General features: G+C 41.3%; 2 protein-coding genes across 3 annotated transcripts in view; one reads left to right on the forward strand and one right to left on the reverse strand.

Moving 5' to 3' along the window:
- TRAPPC12 (trafficking protein particle complex 12) overlaps window positions 1–7,206 on the forward strand; it is a 49,136-nt gene extending 41,930 nt beyond the window's left edge. The window contains exons 10-12 of one of the 2 annotated variants that reach the window (XM_027726060.2): window positions 4,309–4,409; window positions 5,191–5,278; window positions 6,671–7,206. In XM_027726060.2, coding sequence (XP_027581861.2) covers window positions 4,309–4,409; window positions 5,191–5,278; window positions 6,671–6,913 — 432 coding nt within the window. In that variant the 3' untranslated portion in view covers window positions 6,914–7,206. The remainder of the gene's footprint in view (window positions 1–4,308; window positions 4,410–5,190; window positions 5,279–6,670) is intronic. The other variant, XM_027726061.2, reaches the window with a different exon arrangement.
- Window positions 7,207–15,753: 8,547 nt separating this feature from the next.
- Window positions 15,754–21,332, reverse strand: ADI1 (acireductone dioxygenase 1). The gene is made up of 4 exons (XM_027726072.2): window positions 21,000–21,332; window positions 20,601–20,720; window positions 18,866–19,045; window positions 15,754–17,173 (listed from the first exon to the last, which is right to left on the reverse strand). The coding sequence occupies exons 1-4, from the start codon at window positions 21,117–21,119 to the stop codon at window positions 17,051–17,053; spliced, it is 543 nt and encodes a 180-aa protein (XP_027581873.1). The 5' UTR covers window positions 21,120–21,332; the 3' UTR covers window positions 15,754–17,050.
- Window positions 21,333–22,861: the final 1,529 nt, after the last annotated feature.

Genomic DNA, 22,861 nt, shown 5'->3' on the forward strand with positions numbered 1-22,861 from the left:
ACAATTTGATAATATTGGCTGCATGCATTAATTATTATCTAAATAGGCAACCTAGTAATTATGCATATTAATGAACAGTACTGTAAATATGCATAATACTATTGGAAATGGAAGTTATTAATAGTTTTGGTCTTACTGAGAAAATGACTAGGTACATTACTGGTACTGCCTTGCTGACGAGAGTGTCTGCCCTAGTGTCACACTCCAGTCTGTTTGTAGCTCCATTTGCTATAGAAAAATTGTCACTCCCAGGAGGAAAGTGTCTCCTGACTTACAGAGTCATTTAAGGCATTGACCTCCTTGATTCTAGCTGTGACAACAGGGCTTTAGGGCTTAGTGGTTCTGCTGTCATAACTGGACATAGCAAAAGGGCATATGGGGAGTCCTGGATATTTTCATGTGATCTAGATAGAAGTTAAAAAGACTCATTTCTGAATGCAAATGTTTTCCTTTCTTCTAGCACCTTAAGGAGATAAGGTTTTATTGTTTAGCTTGTTGTCTTTTTCTGTGACACAATCTTCAGCTCTGTCTGGGTGGTACTGTTGCAACAGATGCAAGATTTTGATATATTAAGAGGAATAGGGAGTGTGCAGGTAAACAAACCAATAAGTTCAAATTAAAGAAAGACAAATGTGTTGCAGGCCTGGGCACCATCATTTTGGTAAGATCGCTCTGTGGTGTGTGCACGGTTGACGTGGCACTCTCTGGAAAACAAATAATATGTCTTGCAGGTAAAATGGGAAAGCAATTTTCTCATATTCAAGTGTTACAACTTCTCAAAAACAGGTAGTGATTTCCAAATAACCACATATTGTGCTGATAACTTTGAAGTTTTTCCAAGAGAGGCGTAAAGGAGCCAGATTCCAGTTGCTTATCAGCCACAGATACTGTTTGACAATAGACATCACAGATACGAAACAAAACAGTTATGTAGAATGAAGTGTAATTCAGGAGTTGAACAGAAAAAAATTGTAATCTTTTTCAACATGTAAAACTTTATGTGGGATTTACTTTTTCTTAATTAAATTGTGCTTACTAGTTTAAGGCATCATATCTTCTTTATCTTCACATGTAAGTGGAGCATAAAGAGGTCTAAATCTGATGTACGGCCTTTAGCTGTTGCCTTAAGTAAGTGGGAAATGAGGATGAGAGAAGTGAAGAATGCAGGAAAAGACAGAGACTGTCACAGAGAAATTTTCAGAAGCACTGTAATTCTGTCAGCAATCACCTGCCCAGTAAAACAGAAATTCGCATGAAATGAGGAAACACATTTTAGTCTCTAGGATTACATTGTGTCTTGCTAATAGACTCTGCTTATTGACCAACCTATCCAAGTTTGCCGTTTAAATAACTACATTAAAGAATTTAGAAAGTAGAAAACTGCTTGACCCTACCCTCTGTAACAGATTGCTGCAAAACAGAGTCAAAAGCAATAAATACATCCTAGGAGTATGTAAGATAAATAATCTCAGTTTCCGGACAAACAACAAACTTAAACACATAATATATTAGAGGATCCTTGTTAGAGGATATGATTATTTGAAGTTAACAATTGAACTTTCATTTTTATTTTATATGCTAATTATGATTAGATACTGAAATCACACTTTCTGAACTAAGTTAAATAAAATTAAGTGATGAAGACCCCTTTAAACTTTAACATTTTAATGACTAATTAAAACTAATTATTTCTTTAACTGGTCTTCCCCTCCCCCCCCAAAAAAAGTAAACTGTTTCCCCTCTGTGGGAAGAATGAGAACTAAGAGTTTGACATGTTTGTTGAGAAGATACAAGATGCTGCTAAGAAATGAGAACTCTTCATGATCACAAATAATGTGTGATTAGTCTCAAAGCATATTAGATTTGGACTCATCAAGCTCCCAGTGGAGCAAACTGGTAGCTTGCTTTAGAAATTGATTATTCTCATGGTTAAAGGAATTCCTTCTAATTTTTAAGCTAAAAATACTCAAGGACAGATTCATTTACACTTGTGCCAGCATTATCCTCTAGTTAAATGTAATTATTTTCTTGGTGATTTACATCTTTAGTGTTATTTATAGAGGGAAATTGTATTCTTTGACGTTATAACTGAATGGATAAGATTTTAGAATGAATGTTTGTTTTGTTTGAGTCCAATTACATTACACCTGGGAGAAATGCATCTGTTTCATGAGATAAGACTATTAATGGCTATTCCAGAAATGCTTGGTAGATGGACAGTTGCATCTTTAACTGCAGTGTTCAATTGAATCATCTCTTAAATGTAACGAAGAATAATTTCTTTATGTTGACAAGGGAGAACTCTTGTGGTTAGAAGAAAACCAGTATCTGTTTAATATTAGTGATGTTAGTAGGGCTTTGGATACTTGCCACTATGATATTCCCATAGCCAAATTGGGAAGAAATCTAGATGAAACCTTCAGGTGGATGTTCGTTGTCTCTGAAAAGTGTAGTTGGAAAGTCATTCACTGATGACTAGGACTTTCTAGATGATCTTTTCCACAAGGATGTCTGTAGGGTTTGTAGTGCTTGTATTTTTTGGTTAGGTACTTGTATGATGAAATGAGAAGCATGTTTGTAAAAAGTACAGATGATGCCAAGCTTGGAGCGGTACAGACACTAAGAAGGGCATGATCAGAATGCAAAATAATCTTGACAAGTTGAGAAACTGAAATGTTAAATTGGCTCTGATTCAAACAGCAAAAGGCAAAATGCTTCCAAAGGCTGGGAGTAATGTACAAAATGGGAAGCAACAACAAGGTACTGTTCTGTAGAAAGGAATTAGGTTAAGGGTAAGAAAATACACATGGGTAGACCAGTTGGACTTCAAAATACCTGGTGTAAAAGCAAACTCCATATTCACATGTGAAATGTAATATGATTCTTCCATTCTCACTGCTGGAGAGAGATCAGTTGGAGTGTTGTGACCTGTTAGGTGAATGCTTGGGGAGGATGTGAAGTAACAGGAGAGAGTTTAGAGAATAACATCAAGAATGATCAGAGAAACCAGAAAGCATTATCTATGAGAAAGAGGTGAACCCTGATTTGCTTGAAAATGGATTCTTATTCTAGAAGGAAAAAGTAAAAATTTTCAGATATGTAAAAGGCTGTTAAAAAAGAGGACTTATACCATTCTCCCTGACCACTATGGACAGGACAAAAAGTTGAGGTAAAAACTGTGGTAAGATAGAATGTATTTTGTAATACTAAGGCAATTTAAGAATTCTGGATAAGTTTCCTAGTAAGACTCAGATGTGTAATACTCACTGTCTGAGAACTTTAAGGAAACTTCAACACATTTGTCACAAACATTTTCATAGTGTTGTCCTGTTCTTGAACAAACAGGTGATCTCTTAAGGGCTCCTGAAATCTCCCCACCTGAGGGCTGCCTGGTTTCCATGGCTGTATGCTTCTGAACTAATTTAGTTTTACTCCTTTTAATAGTTTCTGATGGATTTATTTTACACAGTACTAAGTTGTCGTCTTCTTCCATCTCTCCAGCCTGAAAAGTACACTGCTAATTTATTTTCCAAGGGGGCCTTCTTCAAATATTTTTTTTTTATCTCAAATAGCAATGTATATGACATACTCTTAGGTGAAATACCCTATCCTTTCTAGAAATCCCCTTGCTCATCCCCTCCTCCCATAAAATCTGTACTTTTTTATGCTAGCTTTCAAATCTCTCAGCCTGCACGACCCACTCACCAATGTTTCTTAGTTTGCAGATGGACTGTCTCCCCAATAACCTCAGTGGCCCATTGCATTGGGGTTGTTTTCTGGTGTGTTGTGGTGTGTGGCCCCTGGCTGTGACCCAGAGGTTGTGGGTTAACCAGCTGTGGGTCCTGTGCTAACTACAAGGCTACTGTATTCCAGTTCTCCTGCCTTATTGACAGCTTCTGCCTGTGTCCGTCTTCCTGCAGAGTAACGCCCAATCTCACTGGCAGTGGCTCTGACCTTGTCTCATTTTCAGCTACTTTATGAACTCTGGAGTTGGTTACAACAAAAGAGCCAAACGAGGATTGTGGGCCCTCCCTGCCCTACAGTCCATGAGTGCTCCACAACCCCCAGCTGAGGCCTTAGGCAAAGTGCACATGACTTTGGGATGCTTTCTGTGGCCTTAATATGGCTCTTCAAATATCATTGTTTGATAACAGGTGTTACCCAGTTGTCTTGATGCCAAACAGTTGATAATAGACTTTGATAAGTTTGCTATGTTTTGTGTCTTACATCTTTCTTTGTGAAAGATATAATCAGGATGTATCTCTTTTCTTTTTCTTGTGGTAACTTTCTTATGATTTTTCTGTCTAGATTGGAGACATAAAAACTGCGGAGAAATATTTTCAAGATGTTGAGAAAGTGACTCACAAATTGGATGGACTTCAGAGCCAAATTATGGTTTTAATGAACAGGTAGATAATTTAATAGCTAAATAAAACATTTTAAAATACAGTTTTGCAAAGTATGCAAGGTGATCATTAAACAACCCTTGAGACAATCCTGTTCTCTTTCTCTCTTTTTTGTAACTACATCTGTCGTGAGACTGAATGGCATACAGACCCAGGAGATCTGTATTACTTGGTACAGTCATATTATCCTGCATTGAAATTGTGATCCTTCAGTTGATTTTACAAAGCTTTTTCTCATTCTTCCAGGCATTGCATATTTTCACTCTGCTTTTCCAATATACATTTGCATAAGTAACTCTTAGGAGAGGAGAAGCTATTTTGGGCCGTTATCCTACAATCAGATCTGCCAGGAAAGTTACCGCCTGGTAGCTTCAAAGCATGCTTGAATACATTGTAGTAAATGGAGCTGCGTGATGGGGGCTCAGTTTGCAGTGGTTAGCACATGGGCTTAATATATTTAGAAGATGCTATTCAAAAGTGCTCTGAAAATGATATGGCTAATTTCATGAAGAGAATAATTCCAGGAAGAGAGTATCTGCATTTAAAGTACTAAAAACACAATGAAGACTGTTGCTTTGGTAGTCAGAATATATAATAGCTGAGTGATCCAAGTTGTCATTCCATTTGTCTGTAAATCAGTGTCTCCTTCACACCGTGAAGAACAAATGTCAGAAACTTTCACATCTAGAACAAGAAAAATAAAAAATGGTGTGCATTCTTTTTTAAATGTATTATTACCTTGGGTTTTTGAGGAGAACTCATTTATATGTCACTTACTTTCTAGAGCATTTCTCCACCTTGGTCAGAATAATTTCTCAGAAGCTCATCGATTTTTCACAGAAATTTTAAGGATCGACTCATCAAATGCTGTGGTAAATCTCCAAATTGCTACGTTTATAATGAACACCTAAATTATTCTCGTAATACTTCATGCATGGATTTAATTAGTACCCAGAGTATGCTCAGAGCTTTATAGAAAAATTGGACGTGGCATGTGTACCAAAGGGTTTTCAGTATACATAAGGATAAGATGGAAAATGGGATGAGAAATTAAGAACCAGTCTATATGAAGGGCATGAATACTTAGGGATGCACGTAGAAATTCTGAGACACGCTGTTTTATCGCAAAAGCACTTTTTTTTTTGCAGTCACTGTTTTTAGTGTAGACATGCATGTCAGGAAAAGAAATGGCAGTTCTCAACATGTGTAAGATTACCTTGATTTCACACAACATTGAAGGAATATTTTAATTTTAAACATGACATTTCTAACACATTATATATCAGAGCCTTGGGCTCCCATCACAAGTGGACATCAAAGAAGAGCTATTTATTTACCTCTGGGTTTTCTACACCTGGCAGTTCTCAGTGCATGGTCATGTAAGAGTATTTCTAAGAAATCAGACAGCTTACCCCCAATAGTCTGATCCAAGGCCATTTAAAGACTGAGGGGACTGATTTTAAGAAGCACATGAATTGCATCATTTTGCAGGCTGTAAAATAGTGTCTGTTATAAATCGCACAAGATCTGTAAGGTTTCCTGAAGGGAGAGAAAAATATTTCTTTTAAAAGGCTGTGTTCTTCCTTTATCTCCAGCTTTCAGAAAGTGTGAAAGTTTCTGCTGCTAAACATGTTATATGACTTTGTACTGTTAAAATCTTTCGGTAACTCATAAAACCTGTTTTGTGTGGTAAGGAAAATGGAACCTGACTTGATCATTTATGATGTATTTAGACTGCCCTATCTGCTGGATTTACTTGAAGTCAGTTGTAGATGCCTTTGTGATAAGATAATATCTTCCTGTTGCTTATGTGGATCTTCTATATGTAAGCCAGAGAGAAAAACGCTTCTGAAGATATAGTGAAGTCATTAAAAAAACCCGTATGAAAATGACAGTATGCAGAGGCTCATGTAGTTTCTGAAATCTATTTCACTCGGCTTTCAAAATTAACTGATGTCCTATACTATTTATATTTCAATTTAGACTTTGTCTTTTAGAGTTTCCACTCTTAGAACTCAGCAGGTCCTAACTGGCACAGGGTGGATCTTGAGAATAACAAGAAGAAAAGGACTGCATTGTGTAATTGATAATGTATTTTAATTTTTGCTCACACAAAAAAAAATAGTAATTCTTAGCATACAGTAAATCTGTTGTAAATCCAGATGTTAGACTTTTTTTCTTTTTCTCTCTCATCGCTTGTAAAGACACACATACATATATATAGATCCACACACACTATTTATTTACAATATATTTCTCTCTAGGCGAACAACAATGCTGCTGTTTGTCTTCTTTACCTGGGAAAACTGAAGGATTCCCTCCGGCAATTGGAAGGAATGGTTCAGCAGGACCCTAAACACTACCTACATGAGAGTGTTCTCTTCAACTTGACCACTATGTATGAACTCGAGTCATCTCGCAGTATGCAGAAGAAGCAGGCACTTCTAGAGGCTGTAGCTATCAAAGAGGGTGATAGCTTTAATACCCAGTGTCTCAAGTTAGGGTAGATCATTTCCCAACTAATTTTTTCCAGCAAAGAAAAAATTTAATTTTTTTTAAATTGTATATACTCTTGCTGATGTGTAAATGTGAAATAAAGTCTATTCAATTATGAATACTCAGTGGCATTAGTACAGAATCTGTTAGCTCTATACAGGCCTGTCATTGTGAAGACTTTGTGGTGACCTAGAGCCTGCTTCATCCCTACAAGTCTATTACTGTTCAGTTATATATATATGTATATATATATATATACACATATACAGTCAGCTACTCAGATTCTTTTGTAAGAAAAACTGAATTTGACCTTATATTGTCTTGATGATTTTTCAGTAGTTAGTGAGCAAATCACATGAGCTGATTTCATCAGCTAAGAGTTACTGACAGAATATCAGTATGTGTATTACAGAAAGGAAATTCTGAATGCACTTCACTTGCTTATACTGTGTGTCTTTTGTCCCCATCAGACTCCTGGGTATTGCACCTTTGTGTGTCCAAGGCTCTCAGAGGAGGTTGCTCAATAACCACCATCCAGTCACAGCACGGCTGAGGTTGGAAGGAACTGCTGAAGGTTATCTTGCCCAAGCCCTCAGTGGCAGGGTTGCCCAGGACCATGTCCGGAGAGCATGTGAGGGAGTTGTACAGTCCCACACAGTATCAGTTTCCCACAGTATGAGGGATTATACTAAGTGGTCTCCCTGGGTTTTGTGTTGCAATTAATTGTTTCAGATTAAAACATTTGGATTCTGGAAAGCTGCTCCACTCTGGCATTCTGCTGGGCAGAGAAAGGAGCACTGTCAGTTAAAGCAGAAACTCAACCCCTTTCAACGCAGTTCCTCTCCTTTCCTATTATCAAACAAAAACACTGTGTACAAAGTATTTCCCAGGGAAAATGATGCAGAGCCTGAGGCAGAGGTATCTACGAGTTAGGCCACACAGAGTGGAAGCAAATGGGGTGCAGGACACAAGGCAGTTATCAGTGAGGCAGCAGTATCTGCATACACTGATTTTGACATCCCTTGGAATACAGATTTTTTAGGAATCACAGTACCACTGTGGTAGTGTATTTCACATTTCTGCCCATGTTTCTCCCTTCATCTCTATTGTAATGATTCAATGCAAATACTCCCACTCTTTGTACATGAATACAATATATACATCTGTTCATTTGGGGGTTTTATTGTTTTGAGATTTAATGTTTAGCAGTTGGAGTAGCTTCTTATCATAAATCACTGCCATGGGACAATTCTGTAAGTGTGTTAATTTTTTAAGACCACATCCATCAATTAATACTCACTCTCTTTAAATACACCCACTTGTATTTTTAAGTAACCAGTAACTCATTTTTATGCTTGTCCATCTGGAGATACTGTACGGGGGCCAAAGAGTTGTCTTCAAAAATCAGGTTGTTTGAAAACTTCTGCAATCTAGATATGCATAGAAATAAGATTTGATCGCCTCAAAAGACATAACTTGCTCGATTTTTACAGGATATTTATGTTTTACAGGTCATATTTGTACACTGAAGTGACAGCTAGTTATGTACCAATCAACTGAAAAAAATATTCAGTCAGTTGGTATTTCTGTTTCTGGCTTGGCTTACAGGTTCCACAGCTGGATCTGAGCTGTGCAGCACCTGGGTAGACTCGTCCTAAGGTACTGCTACTAAACTAAAAAATGAAATATTCAGCACCACCTGCTTCAGCTGGGTTTAAACACCATTTACATAACTTCAGTGAGTATTAAAATAGCAAATTAAAAGTAGTTACATTTGCATTATTATTTATGAGGGTTTACATTTGTTTTAAATACTGCTATGATTTTAGACAAGGTTTAACAGTAATTGGACAAATTCTCCATTTATGTATTACAAGTGAGTAGAAATCACTATAGTTTTCATTTGTTACAGCTGTCAATGTGATCTGGTATGTTACTCACTGTATTCATTGTTAAGTTATTTTAGTGGTACGTTTCCTCCAGCATAGGTCACTTTTCTTGGCCATGGGGTTTCTTAGGAGATAAAAAGAAGTCCTGGTATGTGACCACCATTGTTCTCAAAGACTTTGAGACCCCTGACAATTTACCAGAGCATGTAGTGATAGGACAGTAGTTTTAAACTAAAAGAGAGTTGGTTTCGATTGGACATAAGGAAATTATTCTTGGAATAATTTGGAATAGGTTGCCCAGAAAGGTTGTAGACTTCCTGTCCCTGGAGGTGTTCAAGACCAGGCTGGATGGAGCTTTGAGCAATCTGGTCTAGAGGAAGGTGTCTTTGCCCATAGGAGGGGGTTGAACTAGATGATCTTCAAAGGTCCTTTCCAACCCAAACTATCCTGTGATTCCAGTTAAAAATTTTTACAGTGACATGTAAAATAATACAGCAGAGATTCATACGCCTTTAGCTGTTGTACTATCTTCTACACTTTCAGGAAGCTTCATTTGTTTGTTCCAATACTAAGTGAAAGTAGCATGATCCGTTATCATCCAGCATGCTGAAGCCACTTGCCTCTGTACAGTCAAGGAGTTAAATGCTTCCTTTTTTGATTCAGTAGTGCCTGATACTGCACATGTAAATGACAGCCTGTGTTCTGATCGGCAGAGAATAAAAATTTATTATCCTAGTCAGAGTCAAATAACCATTAAAAAGAAACACTCTGAAAATATAATCCCCTGTTCTCCAAGTTTCTCTACATACTAATTCATGTGTATTACTACATAGGTCTCACTTCAGTATGTTTGCTGTGTTCTTATTAGTAGAAGCTTTTACTCGGATAAAAATGCCATTAAAGGAGACTTGGACTGGGTGACCTCTAAGCTCAGTGAGCCATTAAACAAGTGACATCCTGGTAGACTTGCAGAATAATTAAAATTTAAATGCAAAGGCATATTGTCACTGCTGGATGTATGCAAATTGTTAACTGTTTATGAAATGCAGAAAAGACTGTCAATGTCACTTTATGGTTTGGATTTAACATATATACAAATTAAGTGTTTGAATTCCCTATATTCTTCCAGTAACACATCTAAATGCTCTATGATGTTAAAGCATTAAAGCTAAGGACAAAATTTGTCCTCAAAACATTAATTACACCAGGCAATTCTGTTAAATTCAATGAATTCAGCTGAATTTAATGAGGGTTCCTGGTGTAAATGAGGGCAGAGCTCAGTTCTAAAACACAGCATGCATGTGTCATCTGGCTAAGTGAGAAAAGCAGTGGAAAGCAGAGCCTGAATGAGCTGATTGTTGTATTCAAGTCTTAAAGCTTAATGTGCTTTAACAGAAGTTTTGCATTTAAATTTCCACTTTTATTAAAAGAGGAGCAAAGAAGCTGTACTTCAGAGATTCAAATAATTGCATTATGCGTGGAGACCCTGATCCTCAGAAGGACTTGAGCATCTATCTGCCATTTCTAGTACCTAACTGCAGTTCAGGTGATAATGGCATCCCCTAACCAGCTGGTCATTTACATTTTCCTGGTGCCTCAGTTTTCAGACTGGACCCATTAAATGTTCCCCAAAAGGCATGTGCCTCTGTGCCTAAGACTCTACAATAGACTTCGGTTAGTGTACTGGAAAGGATGATGATTCCTCCACCTACACCATCCTTCATGTCAGCAAGAGCACTCGTGCACAAGCTGGATGAGTTCACTGACCCGATGGAAAAACTCACCAAGCCAACAAACACCCTCTTCAGATTCATCTTCATCATGAGGCTTTCAACAAAAGGATGTGCTCGGAATTGCCACCCTGCCTGGGTAGGCTCCTGTTTTTTCTGCACTACAGGCCTAATACGAAGTAGACAGACAACCCTTTTCTGAAGCCTTTGTTGCAGGTGTTCTTCAAATCAGAGAGGGGGATAAGCGGGGTATAATCTGTGTGCACAGCTAAGCTATGTCTCTCTTATTTGTACATCAGCTGATGCTCTTCATGGACCACATGCGTTGTAGGTGTCCAAAAGAAGATTGCAGGATGGGTGGTACTGCCATGGCCAGTTGTATCTGGCTGTAGTGAGAAATACACATTCCCTCTCTTGCTTCAACTTACAACTGAGAAATGTCTGAAAACAGGACTGAAGCATCAAATATAGATTTAAATGTATTTCAAGTAGGCAAGAACCACAGCAGCCAGGGCCAACTGCTCTGAGGTTGCTCAGGTAGCAACCTATATTGCTGCTGTCCTGAGCAGAGGCCAAGGAGACTAAAGATGTTAGAACAAGGTGAGTTTTATCCATTAGCTCATACCTATAATATGAGTTCAAAGGAAGATGCCATCCACCCCTTCCACCCTGCTTTCCACCCACCTAATAAAGCATTGGGGAAAAGAATTATCTTACCAGTAAGGTACCTTACAAGGTAGGAACCTGCACAGAGTTTCTGGCATTGGAACAGCAATTCTGTAGTGCTGAATACAAACAAGCTCCAGCACTAACTTTCAGACAATGATAGTGGAAAGCTGCTTTCCCACTTAGTTCTCCCAGTGAGTTTGAGAATTACAAATTTAAGCAGTCTCATGTTCAAGAGGTGTGAAAGATGGTCACAACCCTGGTGTCAGGGAGGAAGAGGAAGGTGTGGGTGGGAGAAGGACCTAGGTGCCACCTTTCCAAACTGTTCTGGATCAACACCTGATCCTGTCCTACATTTGGGCAGTCATCTACCGATGTTTATTATGTATGAGAGTCATTAAAATGAATCCACCTGAAAGCCAGCAATAATGGCTTATAATTTTCCTACAAAGACAGAAAAAATTGGATGCTACTTGTTTGAGACACAGAAGAAAGGAGGGAGAAGGTTGCTCTTTGGCTTTGAAAAACTATCAAGACTATCAGTGCTAAATTGAAAATACTGAAGTAAAAAGCTGCAGAATAGAATTACTAGGGCTGTTTATTAATAAACAAACAAAAAATCCAACAACAAAACGAGAAAAAAAACAACAGAAAAAACACCCACACAACAAAACCCCCCAAAACAAGTCCAAAAAACAAACACTATTTGCAAGGCAAGGTGTGTGAGCAAGTACTGCAGACTCTGGGACGAACTCCAGTGGCAGGCAGCAGGATTGAGCCCGAGACCTGTGGTAGCAGCCTGTGCATAACCCAGCCACAACTTTGTGTCCCCTTGTTACAGCATCACCAAGGACAACTTGCCTCCTTCCCATGAATAGCAGGTCAGTTTTAAGTTGCCTGAATCATTTGGTGGGAAAAAAAGCCTGAGGGTGAACCCAAATCAAATTCTCCCAGCTCAAGTGCCTGTGATCACAGGGGAAACCAGAGCCCAGAGCTCAGCTTGGCTGCTCTGGGCTGTGTCCGTGACCAAAGGCAATCCCAAAGCATACCCAGCCCAATTTTCTACCAGCCAATATGGCTCATTGACAGGCACAACAGTTATTAATTGGCACCCTGAGAAGCAGCACAGACAATGAAACAAAATTAGTGCAGGTATCCCAGAGAGAACTGCAGCAGGGGAAGACAGAATTGAAAGAGATTGACAATCCTTTAACTGCTGAATCTTTCCCCAAGCGCTCTGTTTTGTCAAATTTTGCTTCTTTGCCTTATCTGGGTATTTATACAATTAATAAATAATGAGAACTAGTGACTCAGTCACATAAAAAACAAATTTCTCAAATTGCAGGTATAGCAGAGGAGTATCTTTTTGCAAACACAAAATGTTTTGGGAATCAAGCTGTAAAATCACAATGCATGCAGCAAATCAGATCAAATCTGGATCTTTGAGCCAGGAATATTTAAATTGTAACACTAATTCATCCCCCAATGAGTTGATATGTTTATTTGGCTTGAGGAAATAGAAGACAAGTGGTAGTGACCCTACTCAGAGGAGAGGGGAGGGAATCTTGAGAATTTCTATCATTTTCACAGGGAAGACTCTCAAACAGATGATGTCATTTTTGAGCAGAGCACAGGTCAGGTCCACAGCCTCTGCCTGGCCAAATATCTAAATCCATGATTTGGCTACAAAGGGATATTCTTTCAAGCATTGCTCAGTTTGCACCTCAGTCTTTATGTGCAGTGCTGTCTGCCAGCTGATATTAAATGATAGCCTTTGTTGGGAAACTGTCCCTTCTCATAAGTTCCCTGGAGCCAGAAACCAGGCAGGAGAGTGCCTGTTCTGCCAGTGGGACCCGATGCTCTGAGTGCATGCAGATTTATACTTGTCAAGTTCAGCAACCAGGACAGGCAGCTCCCAGCTCCCGCAGCTGCAAGAAGCAGCACAGCTCCTGCTCCCAGCAGCCCAGGGCAAGACACCCATCACCAGCAGCATTTCCCTTCACCTATTTTTAGGCAGCCCTAAGTGTCTGATATGGATGTTACTAGTTAACCACCAACTGGCTGTGAAATGTCTTTTCATTAAAAAATCCAGCCCAAGAAACTTGCCCCAGGACATACAACAAGGGAGGGCAGTGTCACAGATTTTGCAGTCATTTGCCCACCTAAATTATTAAAAATCCTACTGTCCATCCACAGTTTGCATTGAGTCCACTCCAAAAAAGCCTCTCAAGATGTTCATGAGAAAATGGGGTAGATGCCACTTTGGAAAAGTTTGGATTAAAGCAGAAAATAATACCTAGGTATCAAAAAAGCTATCTTCAAATCTCTGCACTCAGTACCTTTTCTCCTAACTTTTTTTTTCAACTCTAATCCTGGAGGAGTTGAAATATTCCCCTTGCCTGAGTTAATGCTGCCAACATGACGCTGCTGGAACTACTTACATAAATTTTCATACTACATCAATATACCAAGTTTTTCCACTACGTGTACATCAGACTGATGTTTTTGGAACAAAAATCAATTTCACTTTGCACTTTTAGGTATGTGGGGGGGGAAAAAAAGAAAGAAAAAAAACAAACACAAAAATTACCGTGAAAATAAACTGCATTTTCCATCTGAAGGAATGGCATGCTCTCCCTCCCACCTCTCTACACATTCTGGAGTGTTTTCTATTAATGCTTTTTTCTGCCCAGCTGTTTCCTCCCTCTGTAATCTCTCATGTAATCTCTTTGCAGGTGTGGAATCTTTATACCAGCACCAAATTGCTTTTTTCCTGGCTGACAAAAAACACTTTCAGAGAGCAAAGCTTTCACCCTTTCAAAGACACCTATAGCACTAAAGGGCACAGACTCAAAAGTGTTGACAGTAAGACCCCACAGCCCCCGCCACCTCTCAGCAGCAGAATGCATTGTGCTGTGAAAATGATGAACGATCTTCAGCAGGGTGATCGTGTGTTATTTTGACATCCAGGAGATGGAAGCTGTACCAGGTGTATATATTCCTCCAGAGAGGCAACAAAACAAGGTGGTTCAGTCCTGCTTCCCAGGTCACATCCTACATCAGCGAGCTGTTGAAAGCAATTGCTGCGGGCAGTGGCTTTACTGTCCGTCCCTCATCACTGCTCCAAACTGTAAATCTCCCGAGGAGAATGCATTACCTGGTCTCTCTTCCTGGTCACTCCCCCAGTCTGTTAGAGGATAAGAGCCCATCCTGCTGCCTCCACTTCTTCTTTGGCAGAGAGATCAAAATGGAAAGGCCCATAGGAGGAAAAAACAGTCTCACATTGGCTTCTGTTAAAAAAAAAAAGAAACAAAAGCAGAAGGGGGATGAATTAGATTGGATACCAGGGGCTGATACCAGCACCAGGAGAAAGCTGTCATTTTACTTTACATTCAGAAACACAATTTTCTGTGGCATATAAATCAAAGGAATAAAACCTGCTGCAGGCAATAACTGTCATTTATTCCTGTAGCTGTACCTTGAAAAATCCCCAAAGTTTGTTCTGGGACCAGGAAGCCCCAGTGTGCTGTACAAGAGAACACTCAAGTGCTCCCTCTAGACAAGTGGCACACAAATCCCCGAGCCAATGGGGCACGTCACAGCACAGCATCCATGCAAGCCTACCTGATATGTGTGACTACACCTAAACTACCTATTTGCTAGTAACACTGATTTTTCAAACAGGCTTATGGACCACCACACGAAAGCCAGTACGGGCTGAATGGAGCACTGGGTGGGCTTGCATTTTGCAAGCCTGGGTTGTGCCTGCACCCCCTGTCACAAACTGAGCCCTCACTGGCAGGCTGAAGGTCAGCTGTGTCCCTGCATCTCATCTAGCTTATAACACAAGACCCTAAAGCAGGAAACATATGGCTTTTTTATTTACCCTTTCCAACTTTTAAGATAAAGCTTAGCACAATTTCACTTCAAAATTGCAACTTCACTTCCAGAAACGGTTAAAGAAATAAAACACCTAGAAATGGTTAATAGTAATGCTGCTACAAAGTGAGGAAAACACTTGCCTACTGAAGAATGACTGTGTACATGCTCAGAGGGGAGAGCGGTGGGAAAGTTCCATTATCCATCATCTGCTATATTGGGAAAATCCAGGTAGGCCCAAGTATCAACTTATTTCTAGAGTCAAGTTTATTCAGGAGACTGCAAAGCAGGAGCTTGTATTTTATCTGTCTGGATCACCACAGAGGCTGCAGTCAGCTCATCATCCATTAAGAGCTGGAGCAAGCAGCACATCTTCCCAGCTGACATAATTTGTCATTGAGAAGAGCAAATTCATCCCAAAATACTTCAATGACCATTGCTGAGGAGCTGCATGTCCTGTGTAACCACAAGGAATTTACTGAAAATCAGCTCGGTGTGCCTAAGTCTACTCTTCTCTCCCTCACAGCTCAATAAACTGAGGCACACAGTGCTTTATCCCATGTTACAGAACAAGTCAGTGTCAGCACAAAGAATAAAAACTGATTAACAATTCCAGTAACACTGTTGCTCATTGTGTCCTCAATATCAGCAAAAGGAAGAAAAAAAAAAACGCACAAAACCAACATATGCAGGTCAAAGTAATTTTATTAATAACTCACAAAGAGCAAATTGCAACATTCTACTGAGAAAACCACAGCTTTTTGTACCAGGGCAGAACTTGGGAAGCTGCATATTAAAATGCTGATTATGCAAATTTGTCTTATGAACATTTTTAGACAAGAATGAAGCAGGGTTTATTTTCTTTAATTAAAACCAGAATCCTACATAGTTCATTAGCATGGATTCAGAGCAAAATGAATATTAATGTAGCCCACCTCTCCCAATTCTACCTGCCAGAAATATCAAGGAAAAAAAACAGCTGGAAAACGGATTCCTGAAGCAACTGTAAATGCAACTAGCTAATGTCACTGCAAGGCTGCTGGCATCTTTGAAAGGTCACAGAGATGAGGAAAAAGGCAAATAATCCTACCACCTTCAAAAAGGCAAGAAAGAAGATCTGGGGAACCGCAGGCTTTTCAGCCTTGCTTCAGTCCCCAGGAATGTTACAGAATAAGGCATTGTGGAAGCTGTTCCAGGTACAATAGCAGGCGATGCAGAGCAGCCAGTCAATGCCAATTCACCAAGGGTGCATTCTGCCTGACCCCCCACTGACTCTGGCAGAGGGGAGACAGCAGGTGCCATTTACCTTGACACCAACAAGGCTTCCGCTAGCGTGTCTCACAGCAGCCTTGTAGCCAGACTGAGGATACAAACTACAAGGTGGGTGAAAAACTTCTGGGCCACTGGGCTCAGAACAGTCAGTGGTTCAAGCTTAACTGTCAAGTGTGACAAGTGACATTCCTCAGCAGTCAGAACTAGGACAAAATGTGCTGAAGGGAGCCCAGCCCAGCCAAGGGCACTGGTTTGTCCAGCCTGGAGAAGGGAAGGCTTAGAGGAGACCTAACTACAGTTTCCCACTAGAGCAGGGACTGTGGAGAAGACAGAGCCAGACTCTTCTCAGGCATTAAATGAAAGGGCAAGAGACTATAACTGCAAACTGCCACCAGGGAGTTGGCCATGAAGAAAAAATGCTTGGCCATTGGAGCAGCTAAGTGCTGAAATGGGCACCCAGACAGCAGTGGAACCTTCACCACCAGGTTTGGAAACCTCAGGGTCTTGAGCGACTTGGTCTAGCTTTAAAACTTGCATAGTATTTCACAGGATTGGATTAAATGATTTCCAAATAATCCGTCAATCTAAATTTTTCTATGATTCTCTGATTCCAGTTGCCTGTATAAATAGAAGTTTAATCAGTGAAAAGCCACTAGGCACATTTATTCTGACAGGGCTTCAGGCTGTTCCACCTGTCAGGTCTCAGACACCATTACTGTGCTTCGTCAGCCAAAAATTTCATATACTGTTTCCGAGCAGGGAAGTCATCAGCCGGCCTGTTGTACGCTGTCCAGACAGGTTCTCCAACAAACAGCCTCATTGCCTTCACATAGTTCTGCCAAAGAACAAAAAGTGACAAGTAATTTAAGAGCTCCTTTTCAAGAGATCTTCATTCTGAAGTTAAGGTTTCGTTTGCACTTCTGCAGAAAATTTTGAAACCATTTTATGATGGACTGAAAGCTTCATACATTCCAGAAAATTATACCACTACACTGCTGTTCCGGCTCCCATGTACTGCTGTGATATATTGTGTCATGACCAGTGCCTCCAGTTCAGGCAGGGACAGTACTCCTCCCTGTTTCAAAGAAAACAAAAAAAATCCTGTCTTATGCAAACCTTTTGCAGAGGATCCACAATACTGAGCAACGCAGCATCTAAATCCTATTTGCTTAGATAAACAGCAGCAATCAGAATACCCAAGATGGATACACAGTGCTTTTGGGGAATACCAGAAGCTTTGAAGTCAGACCCATAAAAACTGAACGGAGCCAAAAAATAATGCTTACAGGAAGTGAAAAATTCTCCTGATTCCAACAGGAAAAGCAACAGCCTCTACCACCAGCTAACCAAAAGTACGCCTGGTGCAAGGTACAGCTGTGGCAGCAGAAAATGGGATTTTATATCCTGCAGAAGTGCTCCAACCATAGTTATGGAGAACCCTCCTCTTCTGTCCTCGATGCTACCCATTTAGACTCTACCTATTTTGTAAAACTGATAAATGCTTGTCTTGCACCCAGGTGCTCAGCAATGGCAAAAATAAAGTTAGATACCGAAAGAACTTAGCTGTAAAATGTAAGGGTCTAGAAGCACTTAAAGAATTTACTTTGAAGATGGCACTTCTGTACTAAAGATTCTGGAGTGAACAAACATTTAACACTTCTTGTGGATTCAACCATAACCCCTGACATTTTGTCTATGTAAAGAAAAAGTCTAAAAATAGTAAATGTAGCTGATTCATTGTGGATCTCAAGCTGCAGATGGGAAAAAATCAGTTTTTTCATAAAAGCAGCATCTCTCTCTGTATGATAACTGCTATCTGGACAGCTGATTAAAAACAATACCATTCTCAAGACTTTTCCAGAGATGGGATTTTGCCAAGCAGAAGACAGCACACGTTTCCCCATTTTGCAGGGACAATTCTGAGGTTACAGACAAGTTTATAAAAGTCCACAAGAACACAAACACATATCAGGACTACATGTGCCAATCTCACGCTCCCAGTGCCAAAAATACCTTCCCAAAGCAGGTCACCTGCTGTGAAGCCAGCATCCACTTTAGCACACAGTAACTGCAAGTAGTGGCTCTGGATCCTTAAATCCTTCTTTCCCTGAAGGTGAATGTAACACTCATGAGAAGTGCCACTGCTGGACACAGATATGCTTTTCTATTCCCTCAAAAACACGCAACAAGGCAACACAGAAGGATCCATCTACACCATCTCCACCTCAACAGACAGCAGGGGCAATTGTGGGAGGGACAGCCGCAGGGCTTGGCTGCTGTCACGCCAGATATGCTCCAGATGTCACGTGGCAATGACTTGCAGTTACAGCTGACTAGAAGCAGCTGGATTTGTGACCTGGAGATGAAAGGTTCAGATGCTATAAATTATTTAGTATTTTTCACACTCCTACTTCATATTTAATATGTTTTCCTAATGAACTGCAAGTCTCAGGGCATGTAGTTACTAATGTGATATATACTCACATGGATTTGTCATCAAAATTTACGGTAATCTACAACAACATACGTTCTCATCCAGTGTAAATCGGTGATATATGCCGGCAGGGAGGGTTATCATGTCTCCTTTCTCCATGGAAATCCGGATCCATTTGTCATCCTTGTCTCGAACATCAAAATAGCCAGATCCATCTAAGATGTAGCGAATTTCATCGTCTAGGTGTAAATGTTCTTCATAAAATGTTTTTATCTAGGAATAGCAAGTATTTCTTAAAACTACTGAATGCAGGAAAACCGCAAAGAAATCTGCTAGAAACACACAGCAGAGCAGAGAAAGGCTTTCAAAGGGTAACTGTATTTTAACTAACAGAGGAAACCAACATTGTTAACATGGCCGAGCCAGACAGACAGACTCTATCTCAGGACACTTCTAAGCAGGCTGCTGCATTTCCTTTGGAAGACAGGAATTTCTGACATGAAACAGCAGCTCTAGCTGCACATAACTATTCTCTGAATAACAGTAATGCTGATACCTGTTTCAGAGAGAGATGGGTAAAACTTCCCACTGCAAGGATTTGGTCTTTGCACTTGTTCAGTTTGGTAATTTTGTGCCTTTTTATTCCCAACATGCAAAGCCAAAACAAAGCTACAGATTATCCCGCCTCTTTTATACTTGTATAGGGCTGAATTAGCTGCATGGGGTACTACAGCTGTCTGTGAAAGTGCAGTTATTGCCAAACATGGCCCATCTACAGCAATCTGATGTAAACAGTATGTCACACCTCCCCACACACAGTGAGCCCCATCTCCAGGCACTCTCCTCGCAGGCAGCAGCAGTGACATTCTCGTTTTCTCTGGTGAGTTCTTCATACATACACAGAATACAAAACATGTTTTAAGGGTTCAATTAATAGAGACCTGAGTGGGTTAGTGCAGAGAGCAGTGCAATGCCAGGTACCATCACCCCCTCCTCAGGTTTGCATGATATTTAGCCACACTTGTACAGGTGTCCTTGAGCCAGAACTGATCCAGCATGGCAAGATGAGCAAAAGTCCCTGTGTCCAGTAAATAATGGCCCATCTTTGCGTCAGGTAATGCCTTCCCAGCAATCTGAGTTACTACCTGACTCACCTTCTCATCAATTAAAAACCAGTAGTACACAATGGGCTTAAAACAAACTGGTAAATGGAAATTTAATAAAAATATTGAAGTGTCACTGGTCAGAGCAACAAGCCATCACGTAGAGGCTGGGATGAGAAATCTCCTTCTAGGAGGCTCACCTGAGAGGCTGGCACCCTTTGCATTCAGCTGAATATGAAATATGAATATGAAATAGTCAAGGTACCAGCTTCCCAAGGTAAAAAATCTTCTTGTATAGGGAATGTATCCCTCCAATTTCATGGGGTTGACATTTACTTAAAAAGACGTGTTATGCAAGAAGCCATTAGGATGTTTTAGCCTTCAAAGTCTATGCCCAGATGGTAACACTTGCCTTCATCCCAGAGAGGCTCTCTGAGGACAGGTCAGCACTGAGGGGGGCTCTCCTAAATAGGAATCTTAGTTTTCAAATGAGAGTGATGGAAACGATCCTTAAAAGGCAATCTATGGAAGCAAAAGGCCTCTGCTATCTTTATATAATATCAAAAGTGCTTTGTTAATGTAAAGGACTTGGGTACAGGATGTATTTTAGCCCTGGAAGTGTCATCCCAGTGCCCCGCTGGGGTGTGCCGGTGTCAGAAGTTGGCTGCACACTGCAGCCGCAGACGCGGCGAGGAAACCCGCACTGCAGCCGAACACCCGCGTACCTTCTCCTCGTAATTTGGAAGCTTGTCTTTATGTATGGTCACTATATCCATCCAAGAATAATTTTCTGCTCTCCGGATCTCTTTCAGGCATGGATCGGTCTCATAGTTATCAGCATCCAACTGAAAACCAGGCGAGGGGAATGAAAGACAAAAAAACAAACATTCGGACCCCATTGCTCAAAACGCAATTCAGGGCACTGAATTCAAGACACCCCCAGGTGTCTTGAGCGCCTGTCGCCCTAGGGCAGGGCTGCCTCAGGGACACTGGGTACCTGCACCCGGGCCTCCCCTCCGCCGGGCGACACGTCCCAGCGGCCGCGCTCGCTGCTTGATCCCCGCCGGGCCAGCCCCGATCCCCCCGGGTCAGCCCCGATCCCCTCGGGCTCTCCCGGCCCGTACCCGGCGGTACACGACGCCGAGGCGGCGCAGCTGCTCCAGGCTGACGGCGCGGTTCGGCTGCTGCCGGTGGGGTGCCCGCTGGTCCTCCTGGGACTCATCCATGTACCAGGCCTGCACCATCCCGCCGCCGGAGCGCTCCGCCGGGCCGCGCCGGGATAGGGAAGAGCCCGCCCCGCGGGGCTCCAAGGCCGGGCAGGGAGCGGGACGGGCCCGCCCCGCGGCCTGTGGGAGAGCCTTAAAGGGCACCCTGGCAGCTCAAAACGTGCGGAATAAGGTGCATTGCGTAGCGTGCAGCTTTCGTTTTGGTGTACAGCTTCAGGCAGGGGGAGAAGAGGTCTCCCCGAGCGAGGAGGCGTCTCACCAGCCCCCCGCGGTAACGTGCTGGTTGCAGCCCCGACCGAACAGTGACCGTGTTTGCATCTTGTCTGCTCTGGCCGCAATCTTCTGACTGATCTTACTGGTAAGACTCAAAGACCTGCATTGCAACCCCACAACATGGAAAAGTAAAAAATTAATCAGGGGGAAAAAAAGGAAAAAACGGTAAATAAACCAACAGCCAGCAAAACGCGATATAAGGATGGACAAACAACTGAAAAACAATACCTCCTTGTATTTTTTCTTCCTAAAACGAGTTTTATACTTACAGTGTCTTAACCACTACTATTCAGATTCTTATGAAAGGTACCAGATCCTTTTAATGTATAGTATTCATGTTTAAGCACCTCAGGTTATCAAGCAGGTCCTCCTAGATGTGCTAAGGCACATGGAGGACAGGGAAGTGATTTGAGACAGCCAACATGGCTTTCACCAAGGCAAGTCCTGCCTGACTAACCCAGTGGCCTCCTATGGGGGGGGGGGGAGGGGCGACTACATCAGTGTACAAAATACAGATGCCATCTATCTGAATTCTGTAAAGCCTTTGACATGATCCTCCAAAACCTTCTTCTCTCTAAATTGGTGAGAGATGGATTTGAGTGGTGGACTGTTATACGGATAAGAAATTAGTTGGATGGTTGCATCCAGAGTAGTGGTCAATGGCTCGGAGTCCTGACTGACATCAGTGACAAGTAGTGTCCCTCAGGGGTCCATATTGGGACTGCTTTTATTTAATATCTTCATTAATTACATGGATAAAGGGATGAAGTACACCTTCAGCAAATTTGCAGATGACACTAAGCTGAGTGGTGCAGTTGACACACCTGAAGAACGGGAGGCCATCCAGAGGGACCTGGACAAGTTCCAGAATTGGGTTCATGGGAATATCCTGAGCTTCAATAAGATCAAGTGTAAGGTGGTGCACCTGGGTCAGGGTAACCCCTGGTATCAGTCTTCAAAACAGAGTAGGTTTAGATTAGACACTAGGAAGAAATTCTTTACTGTGAGGGTGGTGAGGCACTAGAACAGGTTGCCCAGAGAATGTGTGGATTCTCCATCTCTAGTAGTGCTCAAGGCCAGGCTGGTTGGGGCTGTGAGCAGCCTGGTCTAGTGGAAGATGTCCCTGCCCATGGCAGGGAGGCTGGAACTATATGATCTTTAAGGTCTCTTCTAATCCAAACCATTCTATGATTCTAGCAATTCTGGAATAAATTTAACTGCAACTCCCATAACACTACAGATAAACTGATCTAATGCTGGTATTCCCAACATTTTTAGAAGCACATACAAATCCAGCCAGTTCAGTGTCAATCCACTGAATGTCATGGCTGCTAACTGCCAATACCCTACTGAAGTTCTAGTGCCCTGAAAAGAATATCTTGAACGTCCAACATCCTCTGTGGGCCCTCAAGCCCCTGTTAAGAAATACCGTTTGCTTTCTGTCCTTTAATCAGCTTAAATCTTGTAACTTTCTGCTTGGCTTTCTT

The sequence above is a fragment of the Pipra filicauda genome, unplaced genomic scaffold (assembly GCF_003945595.2).
Source record: "Pipra filicauda isolate LSUMZ 115617 unplaced genomic scaffold, ASM394559v2 scaffold41_size5083284_pilon, whole genome shotgun sequence".
In the NCBI taxonomy this organism is placed as follows: Eukaryota; Metazoa; Chordata; class Aves; order Passeriformes; family Pipridae; genus Pipra; species Pipra filicauda.